Here is a 19,183-nt window from a genome sequence, read left to right on the forward strand (position 1 = left end):
TATATTTCCTCATGGGCTCAATAATAACTGTCGGGTCTGAGACAGCCCGACAGTTAAAAGGAAATTCCTCACTTTGTTTTTGTATGTGGTAAAGTTGTCGCAATACGACGGTGGGTCACAATGACTGATGGGTCAGAATGACCCGAAGATAACACAAGGGTTAAGTGTATGAGTGTATAAGTGTGTAAGTGTATGTTTAAACACAACCTCAGTCTCTTATAAACACATACTTTGTAACTATGTCAAAAAATGCTATTACAGAATCGCAGCTATTTTCTCATCTAAACTGTTGTTCAAAGTCACTGAGCTAGGTGAATCCAATTGAATATCTTGCTATAGAGCCCAAAACCGAATCAATACTTTTTGTTATTATATATCGACCACCCAAGCACTCGCCAATATTCATACAAGAATTCTCTGAACTATTATCGCTATGTGTCACCAGATATGACAAAGTAGTTCTAAACGGAGACTTAAATATCCAAGTAAAATAAAAAAAATAAAAAAGCAGACCCAAGAACTATTGAGCTTTTAAATATCCTCGACAGTTTCGATCTAACTCAACACATAGCAGATCCTACACACCGGCACGGAAACACACTAGATCTAGTAATAACAACTGGACTAAACATCAATAATATTTCAATAACTGATCTACCCCTCTCAGACCATAATTGTATACTTTTTGATGTGGAAATTATTTGAACAAAAACCACAAAATAATTCTTAGTCCAAAGAAGACATTAAGATCTTTAAGAACAAAATACAAAATACTTCGATCAGAGCTAGTATCATTACTAATGGAGGTGAAACATGAGTAGATCCTGCAACATAACCATGAGCACATTTACATGTATCACACTAAGTGAACTTTCCAAAATTGTCAGCGAATGTAACTCCACAACCTCAGATATTGATCCTATACCCACAACATTCTTTCAGCGAGTGTATGATGGTGTCTCAGGTCCGGTGCTAGAGATTATAAACACATCCCTTAGAACTGGCGTTTTCCCAGATTAAAGAAACCCAAATCGGATAACAGTATACTTGCAAATTACAGACCAATATCAAATCTTCCATTTATTAGTAAAGTATTGGAAACTAGAGAGGGTATCATTTCTGGGGAAATTGTAGGGTGTGCTTGCTTGCGTCGGTTGCAGGTGTTGCAAGTTTTTCCCTTGTAGTGATATTTTCAAGCATTTAGCCTACTCATATTGCATATTTCATTAAGAACACCCTTTGAAACAGCTGCGAACCCCCTTTGAAACAAGCTACTGTAACAACGTTGTCACTGGCAGTATGGAATGCGATTCAAACAGTACTGTACCGTCTGCTTACTGAAAATATGCCGGCCCCCCAAAACGTAAATAAGTTTGACATGAATGTAGGGGGAAATGGCTACTTCAAAATAAGTTTGCTAGAGGCAAGCTAGCTGCTGTTGCTCCACAGTTCACTGATTGTTTGAATGCGCCGGTAATGAGAAAGTTTCTTTTGACATAGAGTTTAGCTGTGGCATTGAAGACAGTACTACTACACACTGCCAGTGGGCGAGCCGAGTCTGACTGAGGCTAACGTCAAAACAAGCCGCGGTGTCACTCAAATTCCAAGTTTTACACAAATCACAAAAATATGCTGACCCGCTGGCTATCTTCGCAATCGTTTTATCTTTAAAACACTGCCCTCCTTCAGATTTTTTTATGTAGAATTGACCCTGGTACGAAATTAAGAAAATACTCATCAGAGATCGACAACAGCTGACGCAATCGTCAACGGAGGCTGACGGGGCTCTCACGTAGCAAACCAATCAAAGTTTTTACAGCAACCTACATTAAAATCTCACCATCTGGCTGTCTTCACAATAGTCATATCGTCATAACATTGCCCTCCTTCTGTTTTTTGGTGTAGAATTGACCGAACTATAAAATTACGAAAATACTAAACTACGATGACGATTGCATGGCTGCCGCCTGAGCAGTCTCACGGGCGAACCGCACTCGCTCAAATTACAAAGACTTTCACGACCTAAATAAAAAATCCTAGATTGCAGTTCCACTCGAAATTGCTTTCTCAACAAAACCCAATGGTTGGTAATTTTGGGGGTTGGCATTTTTCACTCATAATCCAAGCTCCAATTTGCGTGCTAGAACGTCTCTATAACGTTGTATCCATGCGTCGTTGCTAACGTGTGCTGACGTAGTGACGTAGACTAGCACTGCTACCCTTTGCCGACAGAAGACACTTTTTGCCACAAAAACGTTGTAACCTCCTAAACTGTGCAACGGAGTGTAAATAAAAATACAAGCAACTCAATCGCTACCAAGACGAAACTTTTGACACCTAGGTTGTCTATGTAGGCCAAATAATGACTGAGTTTTAGGGGGGCAAAAAGAAATAAAAATAATAATAAAAATAATAATATATATGTGAGAGAACAAAGGTTGTGCCCTTGCCGAAGGCAAAGCACACCCAAATATAGTATTAGTCCAATTAAATTACTTTCTTGAAGAAAATAACATCTTGGAAGTCTCTCAGTCAGGTTTCAGAAAATATCATAGTACTGAAACTGCTGCCACCAAAATAATTAGCGACCTCAGACTTAACTCTGATGCCAATAAAGTCTCTGTCCTTATCCTGTTAGATCTCAGTGCAGCATTTGATACCATTGATCACGACATCCTAATCAATAGACTGGAAAAGCTTATTGGGTTCACAGATAGTGTATTAAACTGGATGAAATCATATATCAGAGGAAGGAAGTTTTATGTTAGTTTAGGAGACCATATGTCTTAAGAAACATGAGAACTGCTACGGGGTTGCTCAAGGAAGCTGCTTAGGTCCACTATTTTTTTCTCTTTATATGTTACCACTCGGCGACATAATCAGAGAACATAATATTTACATAGCTATGTGTATGACACACAACTGTATATATCCGCTGAACCCAACGATGCAACAGCCATGGATTCCATTACCAAATGCTTGTGGGCAATAAACAAATGGATGAATGTTAACTTCCTTAAATTAAATGAAGACAAAACTGAAGTCCTACTATGTGTCCTGTGAAAGAAATATTGGGCCTATGTACAATGAATGTGTTTGAGGAGAAGTTTACAGTTGGTTAAGAAGCTTGATACAATGAATGTTGATTCAACTCCATTTGGTAGAGATGCCATTTGCAGTTTATTGACACCTAATTAGGAGACCTGAAGTCTAGAGACGGGAAGTCTGGGTGACGTGGGAGAGTTCTTGTCACCTAGGGAGGAAGAAGCAGTTGGTCTGAAGACAATGTGGATTTAACTGTATTGTTCTAAGGATTTAACCAATGACAGAAGAGATTTGGTATAGCTGCATGTCTGTAGGATGGACCAATGACTTTTGAGAACTGTGGTATTTATAAAATGGTCTGTTCCATTCTAGAATGCGAGATTGAGCTGTATGGAATTGTCTTTGTGTTATTGTCTTATGTTTGTGTGTCGATGATGTTATGTTGATAACATTATTATGTTTACGTCATACGTCAAATAAACATTAACTCTGTACTTCACCTGACTTCAGCTTAAACAATTGATTATCTCAAAAACCGCCATGACAGTCCCCAAATCCAAAAGAGAGATGCAAACTAAGAATCTAGGATGTTTAACCCCCTGGCTTAAACCAGAGGTGACAAGTCTCGGTGGTATTCCTGGACTCAGATTCGAATTTCAACTCTCACATTAATAAAGTGATCAAAACAGTTTTCCTTCACCTCAGGAATATAGCGAAGGTACCAAAATGATGCACAGAAGCTAATTCATGCTTTTATATTCAGCCGGCTGGACTACTGTAACACACTTTTCGCTGGTCTTCCCCAAAAAAACACTGAAAGACTACAGCTCATTCAAAACTCTGCAGCTAGATTATTAACCAAAACTAAAAGGAGAAAACACATTAGTCCTGTCCTAGCTACTTTACACTGGCTCCCTGTTACCTTCAGAATTGACTTTAAGGTCCTTTTCCTCACATACAAAGCTCTCAACGGACAAGGACCTAGCTACATTTCTAACTCTCTTATTAACTACACACCATTTAGAACACGGAGATCATCAAATGCAGGCCTATTAGAGGTCACCAGAAGCAGTCAGAAGAAGATTGGTGATGCGGCCTTTGACAATTACGCCCCAAAACTATGGAACACATTACCCATAAATATTAGGGAAGCAAACACGCTAGACATTTTCAAAAGACATCTTAAAACCTATCTTTTTACCAAAGCATGTCACTAATTTGATCTCAGAAGGGTTTTATTACTTTTATTTGTTGTATTGTTGTTTTTATTGATTGTTTGGATTCCCGCAAAGACTGCAGCTTGTGTTTTGACTTGTATTATTGATTTTATTGATAGTGTTTTTGATTCCCACAAAGATTGCGGCCTGTGTTTTGTTACATGTTACTTATATTGGGAAACCACAAAGACTGTGGCTCAAGATACCGCAAAGACTGGCTTTTTTCACACCTGCCTAAACCTTTTTCACAGTACTGTATATATAAATGGGTATGTAGTGGTAAATCTTTGAATTGCTGCCACAGGGCACTTGATTAAATATTGTAAGCATGCATCGCATGCAATTAACACTCTTCCAACCATAATTACAGGCTCTGGTCTACAATTTTCCTGCACTCCAGTGCTTGACTACTAATCCTAGAATATTGTATTTCACATTGATTTAGAATTTGGAAACAATGTGCTATATCTTTATAATATCCATTCACTTGTTGTTGACTAGGGATGGGCATTCGATTAAATTGTCTTCATCGATCGTCGGGAGAATTAACGATCGATTATCGATTAATCATTAATATTTTAATATTAAAATTAGTGTTTTTTTTTATCTAGATTAATCTCACTGTAATCTTGGCGTTAATCTAGATTAATCTAGATTAAAATGGCTCATTTGAATTCCACCGAAGGCATTCAGAATATGTGTGCTACCCAAATAATGACTAAAAGTAAGTTTTTGAGAACGGGTTTCTCAAGCCAGGTGGCGCATTAGACCAGGAGCTCATCTCCTGTTTCCAAAATGCATCACAAACTGCTTGAGAAAGTAACTGATAATTGGTGATGAAAATAAATTATGTTCAATAAAATGTACTTGTGTTTATTAACTGTTTATTAGATTAGTTAGCTTGGCTGATAGAGCTGTGCTGACGGGCTTGCCTCGGTTGCAAACATCGTAGTTTGACGACAACTCTTCCCCTGCGCTACATCAGTGCTTGGCCCGTTATCTTCCGCATTAGCTAAGGGATGCTTTGCGTTTATGTGGTATTTGAGACTGGATGAACTCCTACAGTAAACTAATTCCGCATAGCACAATGTGCATAAAACCTTAGTCTTGTGGAGGTTTCCATTGGGAAGCTTCTTTAAAAAAAAAATCCCTGAAGCAAACCAGGCGGCTTCATAGCATCCATGTTAGCACGTCACGTTTGATGTGATAATTTCATACACAAGGCATACACACAGGTTCGAAGACTCGTTCTCGCCCCCTACAGTGCAATTCGGCTAGGTATACATCCGCGCTAAAATATCAAGGTGAAAGTCATCATAGCTTGCGTAGTATAGACCCAGCTCCCAACCCAACTTTGAGAATAGATTGACGGCGATATTTTTTTTATCGCCGATAAGAGACGCAGCGTTAACGCCGTTAACGCGCATTTACGCCGATAACGGCCCACCACTAAATAAAATTCCCTATTTATAGGCTATATTAAAATGCAGTGAATACTGCGTGTTTCCTCATTGAGATCTTTATTACAAGATGAACAACTCTTTCTGTACTCCTAAGCAGTGGAGCCGACAGCTAGAAGCCGGTGTTCAAACACAACTGACCTCGTTTTTTGTTTTTTTTGACTGACAACAATGAATTAGGCAAATTTATAAAGCTTCATAAAAACCTTCGCCCTCAACAATACTTAAGGGTAGTATATCCATCTCGATGAACATGCAGATCCGTTGTGTAATTGTCTCTGCACGTTGTGCATTGCAGCTCCTCCGTGCTAACACAGAGTTGATGCTCGGTTGAACTTGAGACCGAGAGCAGGATGCACCGCCACTAACCAGGGTGGATGTACGTTTTTCAAGTACATCATTTGAGTCGTGGAGGAGTTATTATTTATACTCAGCTTTGCAGTGTTGGCAATGAATAAAGTAATTTTTTACGTCAAAATTGTCCCACGGTACACTTCGCCGTGACCTCTTCATGTTTACTTTTGAAATACATGGAAACTCGCGGGTATACTGAGTAGGCCTGTGGCGTTTTTTTCAAACATTGCCTTTCTGTGGTAAAATGTTTAATTGCTGCCACATAGCGAAATCCATCGCTTTCCTTCAATACTCACACTACGCAACAGAACATGCATTAGTTTTATCGATGAATATCGATGAAAATAATGTAATCGACGAAATTCTTAATGATCAATTAATCGATCGTCGATTAATTATGCCCATCCCTATTGTTGACCAAATTGAAGTCTCAAAGTTGAGGTCACTTGTGGTGTTGGCCTTAGCTAAATTATACAACTGTAGTTAAGGTCTTGTTGCGCAATTTAAAGTGAATAGTCTCTAATATTATTCTCAATCTAGTCAGGAGCCATCATGACGGTTTTGGCTGCAGTCTGTATCAAGATGCCAGAGGCCAAGCTTGGCATAATCTTTCTCCCCATGCTGTCTTTCACTGCAGGAAATGTAAGTGAATACTTAAGTTCCTCATTAAAACTCCATGACCCTTGAGATAAGACATGAATATAAATAATTAAGGCAACATGTGAGAGGAGTGTTTCTTGTCTCTGAACAATTGTCCACTGTTGTCAGGCATTGAAAGCAATTGTGGCAATGGACACAGCTGGAGTGCTTTTAGGATGGAGGTTCTTTGACCACGCTGCTCATTTAGGGGGAGCCCTTTTTGGCATGTAAGGAACATCTTTTCCTGTCCATGTACTTGACAGTTACTTAAATCTGTACATATTTCTCATCTCTACCTTAATTTTTTTCCCTACAGATGGTACATTATGTATGGCCATGAGCTAATATGGAAGAATCGGGAGCCCTTGGTGAAGATCTGGCATGACCTGCGGACCAAGGGTCCAGGAGGGGGAGCAAATGGAGGAGGCTCTCTATAGATTTAATTTGTATAGACTGGACCACAAACATCTGTTCACATTTACAGATGCATTTAATACATATAAAAGCCTTCCCTATCATATCCTCTTAAACACCATACTGTTGTCTGTCATACATTCTTACAGTCCATATGCATGAGTACTCCTGTTTGGGAAAATAACTTGGATGTTTTTAAAGGTTGTATGTATAAAGTATCTAGAGATAGATAGATACTTTATTAATCCCGTGGGGAAATTCAGGTGTCTCTCACAGCTCCCATATTAACAATAATTACAGTTACAGACAACATGTACAGACAACACGATACAATACAAACAGACAATACAACACAATAAGGCCATGCACAGGACCTCCCAAGACGCTGAGCAATCCGAGAACGTGTTGAGCCGGACGCTACGGAGGCTGCTGGACTGTCCTGCCAGGACATGGCGGAGGGGATGACCGACAGCGCCCACGATGACCAAGAGCCTGCCCCACATCCTTATCTCCACCACAGTCACCGCCCTCCTGACCAGCTTGTCCAGCCTGTATCTCATCCTCCGTGTTGCCAGCCTAGCCCTCCGCTTAGCTCCGGCTCTGCACCCGCGGAACGGCTCTCGAAGCTCCGTTGGGATAGGGCGCTTTATTGCCAGTTTAGCAGTCCCTCATAGCGCCACAAGGGCTGCCGACATAGAGCTGCTAAAACAGACTGCCATTCGCCGCGCCATGGCAACCAACTCAGCCATCCAAACAAACCAAATCAAATAATGCCGGCGGTGTCCGCCGCTCCGGCTGGCCTCAAAAAACAGGTCCAACTGGCCAGCGAGACCACAAAAAAACCATTCACCTGTAGGTAGATCAGCACACTATCCAACACAAACAAACTCATCACAACAGAACAGAAACAAAGTGAAGAAAAATTTGAGAAAACAGCAGAAAAATGAAGAGCTGTTAAGACAGCTGCCACTCAGAGCGGCGCTTACGTCACAGACTAGGGACAACACCTCGGAATTAGTTTAAAGGGAAGAGGAAACCTTGGTCTAATATGTAATAAACATTATTCGAAGTAATTAATTATTTAAAAATAGAGCAGATCAGATAACATGAGGGACAATGCGAGTGATAATACACACAATGATTTATTTAAGAAAATGTAATTATATAATGAACAATACTAGATAACTTATGGGTTAGTCTTGAATTTGAATAGTAATATGAACAACGGGATACACAATGGATATGTGAAGAGCGCGTGGGTAGGGGGAAGGGAGAGAGATGGGCCTCGTTGAAAACAATGGTGGAAAATCTAGCGGTAACGAAAGTTACGTTATTTTACCATCCATCCATCATCTGCCGCTTTTCCGGGGGTCGGGTCGCGGGGGCAGCAACCTAAGCAGGGAGGCCCAGACTTCCCTCTTCCCGGCCACTTCCACCAGCTCTTCCTGGGGGACCCCGAGGCGTTCCCAGGCCAGCTGAGAGACATAATCCCTCCAGCGTGTCCTGGGTCTTCCCCGGGGCCTCTTCCCAGTGGGACGTGCCCAGAACACCTCACCAGGGAGGCGTCCAGGAGGCATCCTTATCAGATGCCCGAGCCACCTCAACTGGCCCCTCTCGACGCGGAGGAGCAGCGGTTCTCACCCTATCTCTCTATCTCTAAGGGAGAGCCCGGACACCCTGCGGAGAAAAGTCATTTCGGCTGCTTGTATTCGCGATCTCGTTCTTTCGGTCACTACCCACAGTTCGTGACCATAGGTGAGGGTAGGAACGTAGATCGACTGGTAAATAGAGAGCTTCGCCTTTCGACTCAGCTCCTTCATCACCATGACGGACCGATGCAGAGCCTGCATCACTGCGGACGCCGCACCGATTCGCCTGTCGATCTCGCGCTCCATCCTTTCCTCACTCGTGAACAAGACCCCGAGATACTTGAACTCCTCCGCATGGGACAAGATCTCCTCCCCGACCCGGAGATTTTTCCGGTCGATAACCATGGCCTCAGATTTGGAGGTGCTGATTAACATCCCAGCCGCTTCGCATTCGGTTGCGAACCGCTCCAGTGAGAGCTGAAGGTCACGGCCCGATGAAGCCAACAGGACCACATCATCCGCAAAAACCAGCGACCCGATCCTGAGGTCACCAAACCGGACCCCCTCAACGCCCTGGCTGCACCTAGAAATTCTGTCCATATAAGTTATGAACAGAATCGGTGACAAAGGGCAGCCCTGGCGGAGTCCAACCCTCACCGGGAACAAGTTCCACTTACTACCGGCAATGCGGACCAAACTCTGGCACCGGTGGTACAGGGGCCGAACAGCCCCTGTCAGGGAATCCGGTATCCCGTACTCCCGGAGCACCTGAGGTTATTTTACTCGTAATCTAAATCAAACAGACATTTTATACCACAAATTACGCCAATGTCACAAGTAAGAAATGTAGCTGGTCGCAGTTAATTTTATCATGTGAAGAAGAGGGGTCTAAGTTCCGTGGTCATCGTCAAACGGTCTGTATAGAACAAACAAAGGGATCTTTTGTCACGGTTCCTTGAAATTCAAGTTTGCTGATAGAAGAATAGGTTAGACTGTCGCGAACACTTCAGGTGAATTCCTATGAAAAAGCAGGGCCGATTGTTCGTCGTGGGTTTTATAATACACAAGTAAGAGGGGTGTCATTGTGAAGGTGAATCCTTTCATTGGTCAGTTACTCAAGCTGGGCGTTGAAATGGACGGTAACTTTGGGTTCAACGCCTAAAGTGTTCATGCATCGCTTATACTTCAAAATTAGTGCTGTCAGTTTAACACGTTATTAACAGCGTTAACGCAAACCCATTTTAACATCGTCAATTTTTTTATCACGCGATTAACGTTCTTTTTGGCCTAGCAAACGTTTTTTTCACATGCTGTTGCAACAACTACTGCCGTTAGAAAAACTACAACACCACACCAGATCTGGCTAGACCGGAAACAAAACAACAGGCACGCCGCACTCACTTGTTTGGGATTGCGAGCCGGCTAAAGGCTAACGTTACGTTTTGAGTGGATGGCGAGCGCGAGACACCGAAATGGATGCCAATAAGATTTTGAATGGAAAGTTTACTTTAAAAAAGTTGCCAAATGGTTCCATTGACAAGACCAAAGTGATCTGTGTGTTTTGTCGTTGTGAACTGAGCTATCATCACAGCACGTCCAGTCTGAAATACCACTTGATGGCCAAGCACACAGCTGATGCGAATTCTCCGCCCCCACATCAAAGCCAGGCGATTGATGTTGTTTTCAATTTAAAAAAAAACATTTGCACCAAGCAATCCAATCCACTTTTCCATGTTGATGAGAGCATTAAAATGAGAAAAAATAATTGGAAAAAAAGAAATCAAGGGACATTTAAATGTGCGTTTAATTGCGATTAATCGCGAGTTAACTATACCATTAATGCGATTAATCGCGATTAAATATTTTAATCGTTTAACAGCACTATTCAAAATATAACAATACAACATTCGTAAATGGTTTTGTTAGTAGGATACAGTTATTTGGATTGACTGACTTAACTCCACCTGAAGGGAAGTTCTATCAAACATCAACTAGAGAGGGTACAATTTCTACAATTTGTAGGGTGTGCTTGCTTGCGTCGGTTGCACAGGGGTCCGTTTTTTAATGACATTTTTACAACTGATATTTCTGTATATTTTATATAAAAATGCATAGGGCCTACTTATTATTTATAAAGATTACATAGATTTAAAAGCATCTTTTTTTTGCTGCTCATTTACAACTCAAAATACGAGTGAAGTGTAGAATGAAATATGATGTCTTCTCATTTCCCCTGCAAGAGGCAGCCTCATAGCTGAATCAACGAATAAATTTGGCAGACCGGTGTAAAAATTGACCTAATCTCTATGACTTAAACGTCCTTTAGCCTACTGCATTCATTCATTAATAAAGAACCCCCTTTGAAGATTATTCTACGACGTTACCGGCAGTAGAAGATGGAATCGCGATTCAAACAGTACCATCTGCTAACTGAAAATATGCTTCCAAAAACGTAAATAAGCTTGACATTTATTTAGTGAAAAATCGCTCATTCATAAAAAGCTCACTGGTAGCGATCATTGTCAGTAACAACGCAAAATGCGATATAGCCCTGTGTGGAGAAACTGCCCCGGTAAATTGTACTACTACAGTACAGTACTAGACTACTGCTGTGTTCGTCTTGGTAGCGATTGCGTTGGTTGAATTCGATTTAACGTTCCGTTGTACGGTTTAGGCTGAAATTAATTATTATCATGAACAGATTGACAAAGTTTAGGCTGTGGCAATGAAGTTCAGGTTAGTAGTCAGATAGTTTCACCTTTTGAAAGACTTTTGATTTAAGTAAGGGGAGTGCCTGTTCTGTCGCCGTTTGACTTCCTAAACAGCTGTGTAGATGTTTTTGTAGTGTGTCTCGCGTAGGCTACAGCGTTGCAGTGAGCAACACTGGTTTGAAACCACAGGTAATGATAATTTCACCAACAAATCGTTTACTTGTAATGTAATGTCATAATAAATCCTACAACGAAAATGTATTTGTGAGGAATGTTTATTTTAACGATTGAACACAGATGCAGCATAGACCACTGTAGTATGTGTTGCCCGGGCAACAGAGGCTAATGTCATGATGCTAATACTTCAGTGAAATAGTACGACTACTGTTTACGAAAGTAGACGTACTTCCTTAATAATATCAGCTTATATTGTACATTACACATCACAATTGTGTGTCATATCACAAAGTCAAATTAGTAAATAGTTATCACCCTCGCCTCTTTGCTTGTGGCGTTTCTGCAGCTGCCTTGCAGTTAGCTTAGCTATCTCCCAGAAGTTAACGAGCTGCTAAACTAATGTTCTGCTAGAGGTAGTCACGCGAGTTTTCGTGACGTTAGTGACCTAAGTAGCGTCATTGACTGTGGCTAGCAAGTTAGCCACCGTTAGCTTCACTTTTCGCCACAAAAACGTAATTTATACTTAAACCGTGCAACGGAACGTACATCCCAATCGAAGCAACTCAATCGCTACCAAGACGAAACTTTTGACACCTAGGTTGTCTATGTAGGCCAAATATTGATTGAGTTTTAGGGGGGCAAAAAGAATAATAATAATATATATGTGAGAGAACAACACCTATGCCTTATATATTATCAATGTTGCCACAGTTACAGCACCGGATCTCCTCAGGGCTGCATCCTTTCTCCTCTGCTCTTCTCCCTGTACACCAACAGCTGCACCTCCAGTCATCCGTCCGTCAAACTCCTGAAGTTTGTGTGACCTGGTGCAGCCAGAACAACCTAGAGCTCAATGGGCCTTATTCACCAATATCTTCCTAAGTTATTTCTTAAATTTGTTCTTAAGAAAGTTCCTAAGAGAAATCTACGTGTGATTCATGACGTGTTCTTAAACAGCAGAATTGTTCGCAGGTGTGTTCTTAGAATGATGAATCCCAATATTTCGTAAATTGAAAGCTCGTGCCCCGTTGCTCCTATTTAGCATAGGTAAACGCCCCGTTAATTCCTATAAAAGGGCATGATATGGCAGGGCCGTGTGCAGAAATGTCAAAACGACGTGGTAAAGACCGTGGAGGCCTCGACAAAAGACAGAAAAACTTTTATAATTCTGAAGTGGAGGTACAGCTGCAAGAAGTTGGCGACAAACACATCATATTTAATAGCGTCAGCTGTGGATACAAAGCAGTAAATAAAACCGATGCATGGAATGCAATTACTCATGCAGTGAACGCTGTATCTGGAGAAGTGCGCAGAACGGATGAAGTGAAATGAAATGGTTTAACTTTAATCTGAATTCTGAATTAAAAACACATATTTCAAAACATAGCCTAGAAGACTTAGCCTGGCTCTGCCCTCCTACGTACTTCCGCTCAATTTTATTTTTGCTTCTGTACATAGGTCTGGCCATGAGGTACGTAAGCCAGATTTTTCAGGTTGATTTTTCTACCGGCGAGTCAGCGAACAGAGGTACTGGCTGAGAACAATGACTTGATGTCATGCGCTAGTTTGTGTTGTAGTTCCGTAATGGCAGCGGAGAAAGATGCGAGCAAAGCCATTCGGTCCGTTGTGGCAACGCTGCCGAATATCCAACAGCTAAAGCCGGAGCAAGAACAAGTTTTGCTGAGTTTTGTTGGTGGCCATGATGTTGTGGCCCTCCTCCCAACGGGGTTCGGGAACAGTTTGATTTTCCAGCTACGGCAGATAGCTCTGTTACAGTAGTGGTGAAGGAATTGGCTAAGGCAAACGCTAGCGATTGGTTACGGCAGATCCAATAGTTTTAAACTTCAACAGAGTACCCGCGTACAAGGAAGTCAACGCTTGTCAATGGAGCAAGGCCAGACTCTCTGTACAAATGCAATGTACGAGAGTCTGGTTAGGACCAGGCTAAATGTTCTGTAGTGTTAATTAACCCTCCCGCACTACCAGCAGAGGGCGCCAACCGTGACACGTCATATGTCCGATTTGCGCCGGTACTTTGAATTTTTGCCATGGGGCCAGAAATTCCCGGCGGCGCCCCTGTTCCTACCTGTGCGTGTTGCTGTCTAAGGAATATTGAACCAGTGAAAACTTTAAATCGTAGAGTAGGCTAAATTGGTTTAAATAGTCAGTTGGCTGAGCGGTGAGGGAGTCGGGCTAGTAATCCGAAGGTTGCCAGTTCGATTCCCGGTCATGCCAACTGACGTTGTGTCCTTGGGCAAGGCACTTCACCCTACTTGCCTCGGGGGAATGTCCCTGTACTTACTGTAAGTCGCTCTGGATAAGAGCGTCTGCTAAATGACTAAATGTAAATGTAAATAGGCCTTAATACAAAACTGCCTACCTGGCAACCAGTATAGCAACCAGGACAGTTTCCGGCTAGCGTGCGTACCTATCTCAGGAATTTAAGGTCGGCATAGCGACGGACACGTCCTTGCATCGGAACGGCATTGTGACGTCAGGTATGGACACTTTTTTTTGGCACCCGGACAGTTTTTGGCATGACAGAGCCCCACTCAATCTCCATAACCAATCTCTGCCTCAGTCAAATAAGTTTATCACCCATTATTATTAGTTAGAAAAATATACATTACTGTTAAAGGAATAGGGCCTACATTTCATTGGCTATTCTTATTTGGTCAGGGCATTAATTAGGATTCCTCCGGTAGGAGGGAACCTATTGTTTTTGTTAGTATTCCTATTATTATTATTATATTTCTCTGTTAAATGGCTCAATAGCTCAAAAAGTCCTTGACCCGATTTTTTCAAATTTGGCCCAATTATACAACTGTACAGTTGTCTATACAACTCATTACTCCCAGACCGTTAATGGGGGAGTCAGGTGGCTGAGCGGTGAGGGAATTGGGCTAGTAATCTGAAGGTTGCCAGTTCGATTCCCGGTCATGCAAACTGACGTTGTGTCCTTGGGCAAGGCACTTCACCCTACTTGCCTCGGGGGAATGTCCCTGTACTTACTGTAAGTCGCTCTGGATAAGAGCGTCTGCTAAATGACTAAATGTAAATGTAATGGCCCATGTACGCCCATAGGTGGCGCTATAAGCCACGCCCAAAGTCTACGTGATTTCCCCAGCGCCCCATTATTCCAAAATGCCTGAAAATTGGAATACATACCTTATTTCTCATGGGGAACAAAAAAGCCTCAAGAACCCATAAGGTCCGCCATGATAGATTTTGCTGTACTGTCCAAATTTGGTACAACCTTCAAAACCCTTCTCCTCATGAACCATAGATCCAATCGACTTGAAAATTGTTCCAGATTTGTAGAACACATGTCTTTCTATAGGGTGAAATTGAATAAGAAATACAATACAAAATGGCTGAAAGAAGTGTATTTATGTAAATGTACACATTGCCACAATATCTTTGTGTTAATAAATCAAATTTTAGTGGCAGATTTAGTGGGAATTCTAGACAGTGCCGCGCTAGGCTTTGCTCATGCAGTGAAACGCCGTAGAAGGGGAAAGCGAGCGGGAGCGTTAGTTCGGCTTCGCAGACGTGGAATCCGAACAGTGCTTCCAAGTTTTTTCCTCTCCAACGTACGTTCACTGTGCAATAAAATGGACGAACTTCAGTTACTGATGGTGAAAAACAGAGACTTTCTTTCATCTTCGGTTTTGTGCTTCACGGAGACATGGCTGTGCGATTTTATCCCGGACACTGCATTACATCTGGCAGGCTTTCAACTCGTGAGAGCTGACCGGGACATTGCACTCTCCGGCAAAACCAAAGGCGGTGGTATTTGTTTCTACATCAACAGTGGCTGGTCTGTAGATGTGACAGTGATTCTGCAACATTGTTCTCCGGATCTGGAATAATTTTTTATAAACTGTAAACCTTATTACTCGTCACGAGAATGTGTGTCACTCATTTTGGTCGGCGTTTACATGGCACCGGGTCCACAGGTTAAAGAGGCCCAACGCATGCTCGCCGACCAGATTCTGAGTGTGGAGCGAGCAAACCCGGATTCCCTTGTTATCGTACTCGACGACTTTAACAAAGGTAATCTCAGCCACAAACTCCCTAAATACAGACAATTCATCAAATGCCCAACCAGAGAAGAGAACACTCTGGATCATTGCTACACTACAGTCAGTAGAGCCTACTATGCCGTCCCTCGTGCAGCACTGGGTCACTCTGACCATACCATGGTCCATCTGATTCCTGCATACAGGCAGAAATTAAAGCTCTGTAAACCTGTTGTGAGGACATCAAAACAGTGGACCAGTGAGGCTATGGAGGATCTGCGGGCGTGCTTGGACTGTACTGACTGGGATATGTTCACGACTGCTACCAATAGTCTGGATGAACTCACAGAGGCTGTGACATCATACATCAGCTTCTGTGAGGACTGCTGTATTCCAACCACGCACCAACTTCAACAACGACAAGCCCTGGTTCTCAGCAGAGCTCAGAAGGTTGAGGTCAGAGAAGGAGGAAGCATTTCGGAGTGGGGATAGAGACAGATTCAAGGAGTCGAAGAACAGGTTTAGCAAGGCGGTGAGAGAGGCTAAACGACTGTACTCAGAGAGACTGAATCGTCAGTTCTCTGCTAACGACTCTGCTTCTGTCTGGAGAGGGCTCAGGCAGATCACCAACTACAAGCCCAGAGCCCCCCACTCCACTAACGACTCCCGCCTGGCGAACGACCTGAATGAGTTCTACTGTAGATTTGAAAGACAATTGGACTGTCCTGATCTACCCCTTCCCACCCACGGGGCCTCCTCCCTCACCCCCTCTACAGTGACAACTCTCTCCATTCAGGAGGGTGAAGTTAACAGACTTTTCAAGAGGCAGAACCCCCGCAAAGCAGCTGGGCCGGACTCTGTCTCTCCTGCCACCCTCAAGCACTGCGCTGACCAGCTGTCTCCGGTGTTCACCCACATCTTTAACACCTCCCTGGAGACATGCCATGTGCCAGCCTGTCTCAAGTCCTCCACCATCATCCCTGTGCCCAAAAAGCCAAGGCCAACAGGACTCAATGACTACAGACCCGTCGCCCTGACCTCTGTGGTAATGAAGTCTTTTGAGCGCCTTGTGCTGGCACACCTCAAAGCCATCACAGACCCTTTCCTGGACCCACTGCAGTTTGCCTACAGGGCCAACAGATCTGTGGATGATGCCGTTAACATGGCCCTCCACTTCAGCCTACAGCACCTGGACTCCCCAGCATCCTATGCCAGGATCCTGTTTGTGGACTTCAGCTCTGCCTTCAACACCATCATCCCTGCCCTGCTTCAGGACAAGCTCTCCCAGCTGAACGTGCCCGACTCCACCTGCAGGTGGATCACAGACTTCCTGTCTGACAGGAAGCAGTGCGTTAAGCTGGGAACACAAGTCTCTGACTCCCGGTCCATCAGCGCCGGATCTCCTCAGGGCTGCGTCCTTTCCCCTCTGCTCTTCTCCCTGTACAACAACAGCTGCACCTCCAGTCATCCGTCTGTCAAACTTCTGAAGTTTGCGGACGACACCACCCTCATTGGGCTCATCTCTGACGGTGATGAGTCTGACTATAGGTGGGAAGCTGACAACCTGGTGACCTGGTGTAGCCAGAACAACTTGGAGCTCAATGCTCTTAAGACAGTGGAGATGGTTGTGGACTTCAGGAAGAATACAGCCCCACTCACCCCCATCACCCTGTGCGACTCCCCAGTCAAAACTTTGGAGTCCTTCCGCTTCCTGGGCACCATCCTCTCCCAGGACCTCAAGTAGGAACTGAACATTAGCTCCCTCACCAAAAAAGCACAACAGAGGATGTACTTCCTACGGCAGCTGAAGAAATTCAACCTGCCAAAGACAATGATGGTGCACTTCTACACAGCCATCATTGAGTCCATCCTCACCTCTTCCATCACCGTCTGGTACGCTGCTGCCACTGCCAAGGACAAGAGCAGACTGCAGCGTATCATCCGCACTGCTGAGAAGGTGATCGGCTGCAATCTGCCTACCCTCGAGGACCTGCACACCTCGAGGACCCTGAGGCGTGCGAGGAAGATTGTGGCCGACCCCTCCCACTCTGGTCACTCCCTGTTCCAGCTACTCCCCTCTGGCAAAAGGCTGCGGTCCATCAGGACCAAAACCTCACGCCATAAGAACAGTTTCTTTCCATCTGCTACTGGCCTCTTCAACAAGGCCAAGGACTCCCATTGACATTCATTCACTTATTTAACTATTATAAGTCCATCTAATAGCAATTCAGTATGCATAAGCCACTTTATCTCAGTATCCGATTGCACTATGTTGATCATTCACGCTGCTCATTATTCTAATTTTTATATATATTTTATTTTATATTTAAATTGTTGTATTCTTAGATTGTTTAGTTCTTAGAAATAGTTAAACTTTTGTTCTTTTACTTAATTTAAGATCTGTATATGTTTAGTGTTTTGCACCTCCCTGCCACAGTAAATTCCGTGTTTGTATAACATACATGGCGAATAAACCTGATTCTGATTCTGAAATATCATTTTGACTGATGGTTTTCAAACCTTTGTGCCTTCAAGATGACATCATTCTGAAGTATCATACGCAATTTAACCTTGATATGTCAATATATGATTGAATTCAATTGAATTGCTCCATAGCGCGCGTGCTCCAAATTCTCAGACTCATCCTGCCCCTTGACACTAGGGTGACCACCTGTCCCGCTTTGCGTTGTGTCGCACAGCATTTTCACCCCTTGTCCCACACGTCCCATATTGAAAATGCTGTGCGATACAGCGCAAAGCGGGACAGGTGGTCACCCTACTTACATTTACATTACATTCAGGGCAGGACTTAGGGGGGTGGGGGCCCCTGGCCTTGAGTCATTTTTGGGCCCTACCTTCTATACATGACTTTAAATAGAACAAAATGATAAATACACAAGCTATGTATGTTCTGGATAAATTGAGAATACAATAGAGATCACAATTCTGAACAAACAACTAAACAAAATTTAATTATTTATGTTAATTGCTGAAGTCTATTTAAAATGTTAAAATAATCTGAATTATTTAAAAAAAACGTGGTTTGAATGAATGCTTCAATTACTCACACAAATACTTCATTTGTTTCATGGACGAATCAGCATTTTTAACGAATCTCCTGAATGAACGATTCAATGACAAATATTTTAAGTCATTATATCTGGTGATTGTCTGGGTGAATACTCGATTCTGATTGGCTGCAGGGGTATCCATTATCAGATGATAATGTACACCTATTAAGTAGTTCCAGCAAAACTGTCTTTTCACCATTCTAAATTATTGCACTGGCTACATAGTATGAGCAAAGTACCAGCACAGCCATGTATAACAAGACAGTAAACACTGTACCTCACTGTATCCTGGGGGCCCGTCGGTGTGTCGAGTCAAGGCTGAACCAAGCAAAACTGACCCGGATACTCTTTGGTATGAGACTGTACAAAGTGTCTGAAATAACTACCTAACCATAACAACAGGGACGCAGTCAAAATCTCCGTTTACAATTTTGAAAGACTTTAACAAGCTAACATGTAATTACAACAATGAGTGACTTCAATA

General features: G+C 42.9%; 1 protein-coding gene across 3 annotated transcripts in view; it reads left to right on the top strand.

Annotated features, from left to right (window-relative positions):
* LOC136945819 (presenilin-associated rhomboid-like protein, mitochondrial) overlaps positions 1-7,244 on the top strand; it is a 67,970-nt gene extending 60,726 nt beyond the window's left edge. For 2 of the 3 annotated variants that reach the window (XM_067239894.1, XM_067239893.1), the window contains 3 exons: positions 6,617-6,718; positions 6,845-6,942; positions 7,032-7,244. In XM_067239894.1, the coding sequence (XP_067095995.1) occupies positions 6,617-6,718; positions 6,845-6,942; positions 7,032-7,152 (321 nt within the window). In that variant the 3' untranslated portion in view covers positions 7,153-7,244. The remainder of the gene's footprint in view (positions 1-6,616; positions 6,719-6,844; positions 6,943-7,031) is intronic. The other variant, XM_067239895.1, reaches the window with a different exon arrangement.
* Positions 7,245-19,183: the final 11,939 nt, after the last annotated feature.

This window comes from Osmerus mordax, chromosome 7 (assembly GCF_038355195.1).
Source record: "Osmerus mordax isolate fOsmMor3 chromosome 7, fOsmMor3.pri, whole genome shotgun sequence".
NCBI lineage: Eukaryota > Metazoa > Chordata > Actinopteri > Osmeriformes > Osmeridae > Osmerus > Osmerus mordax.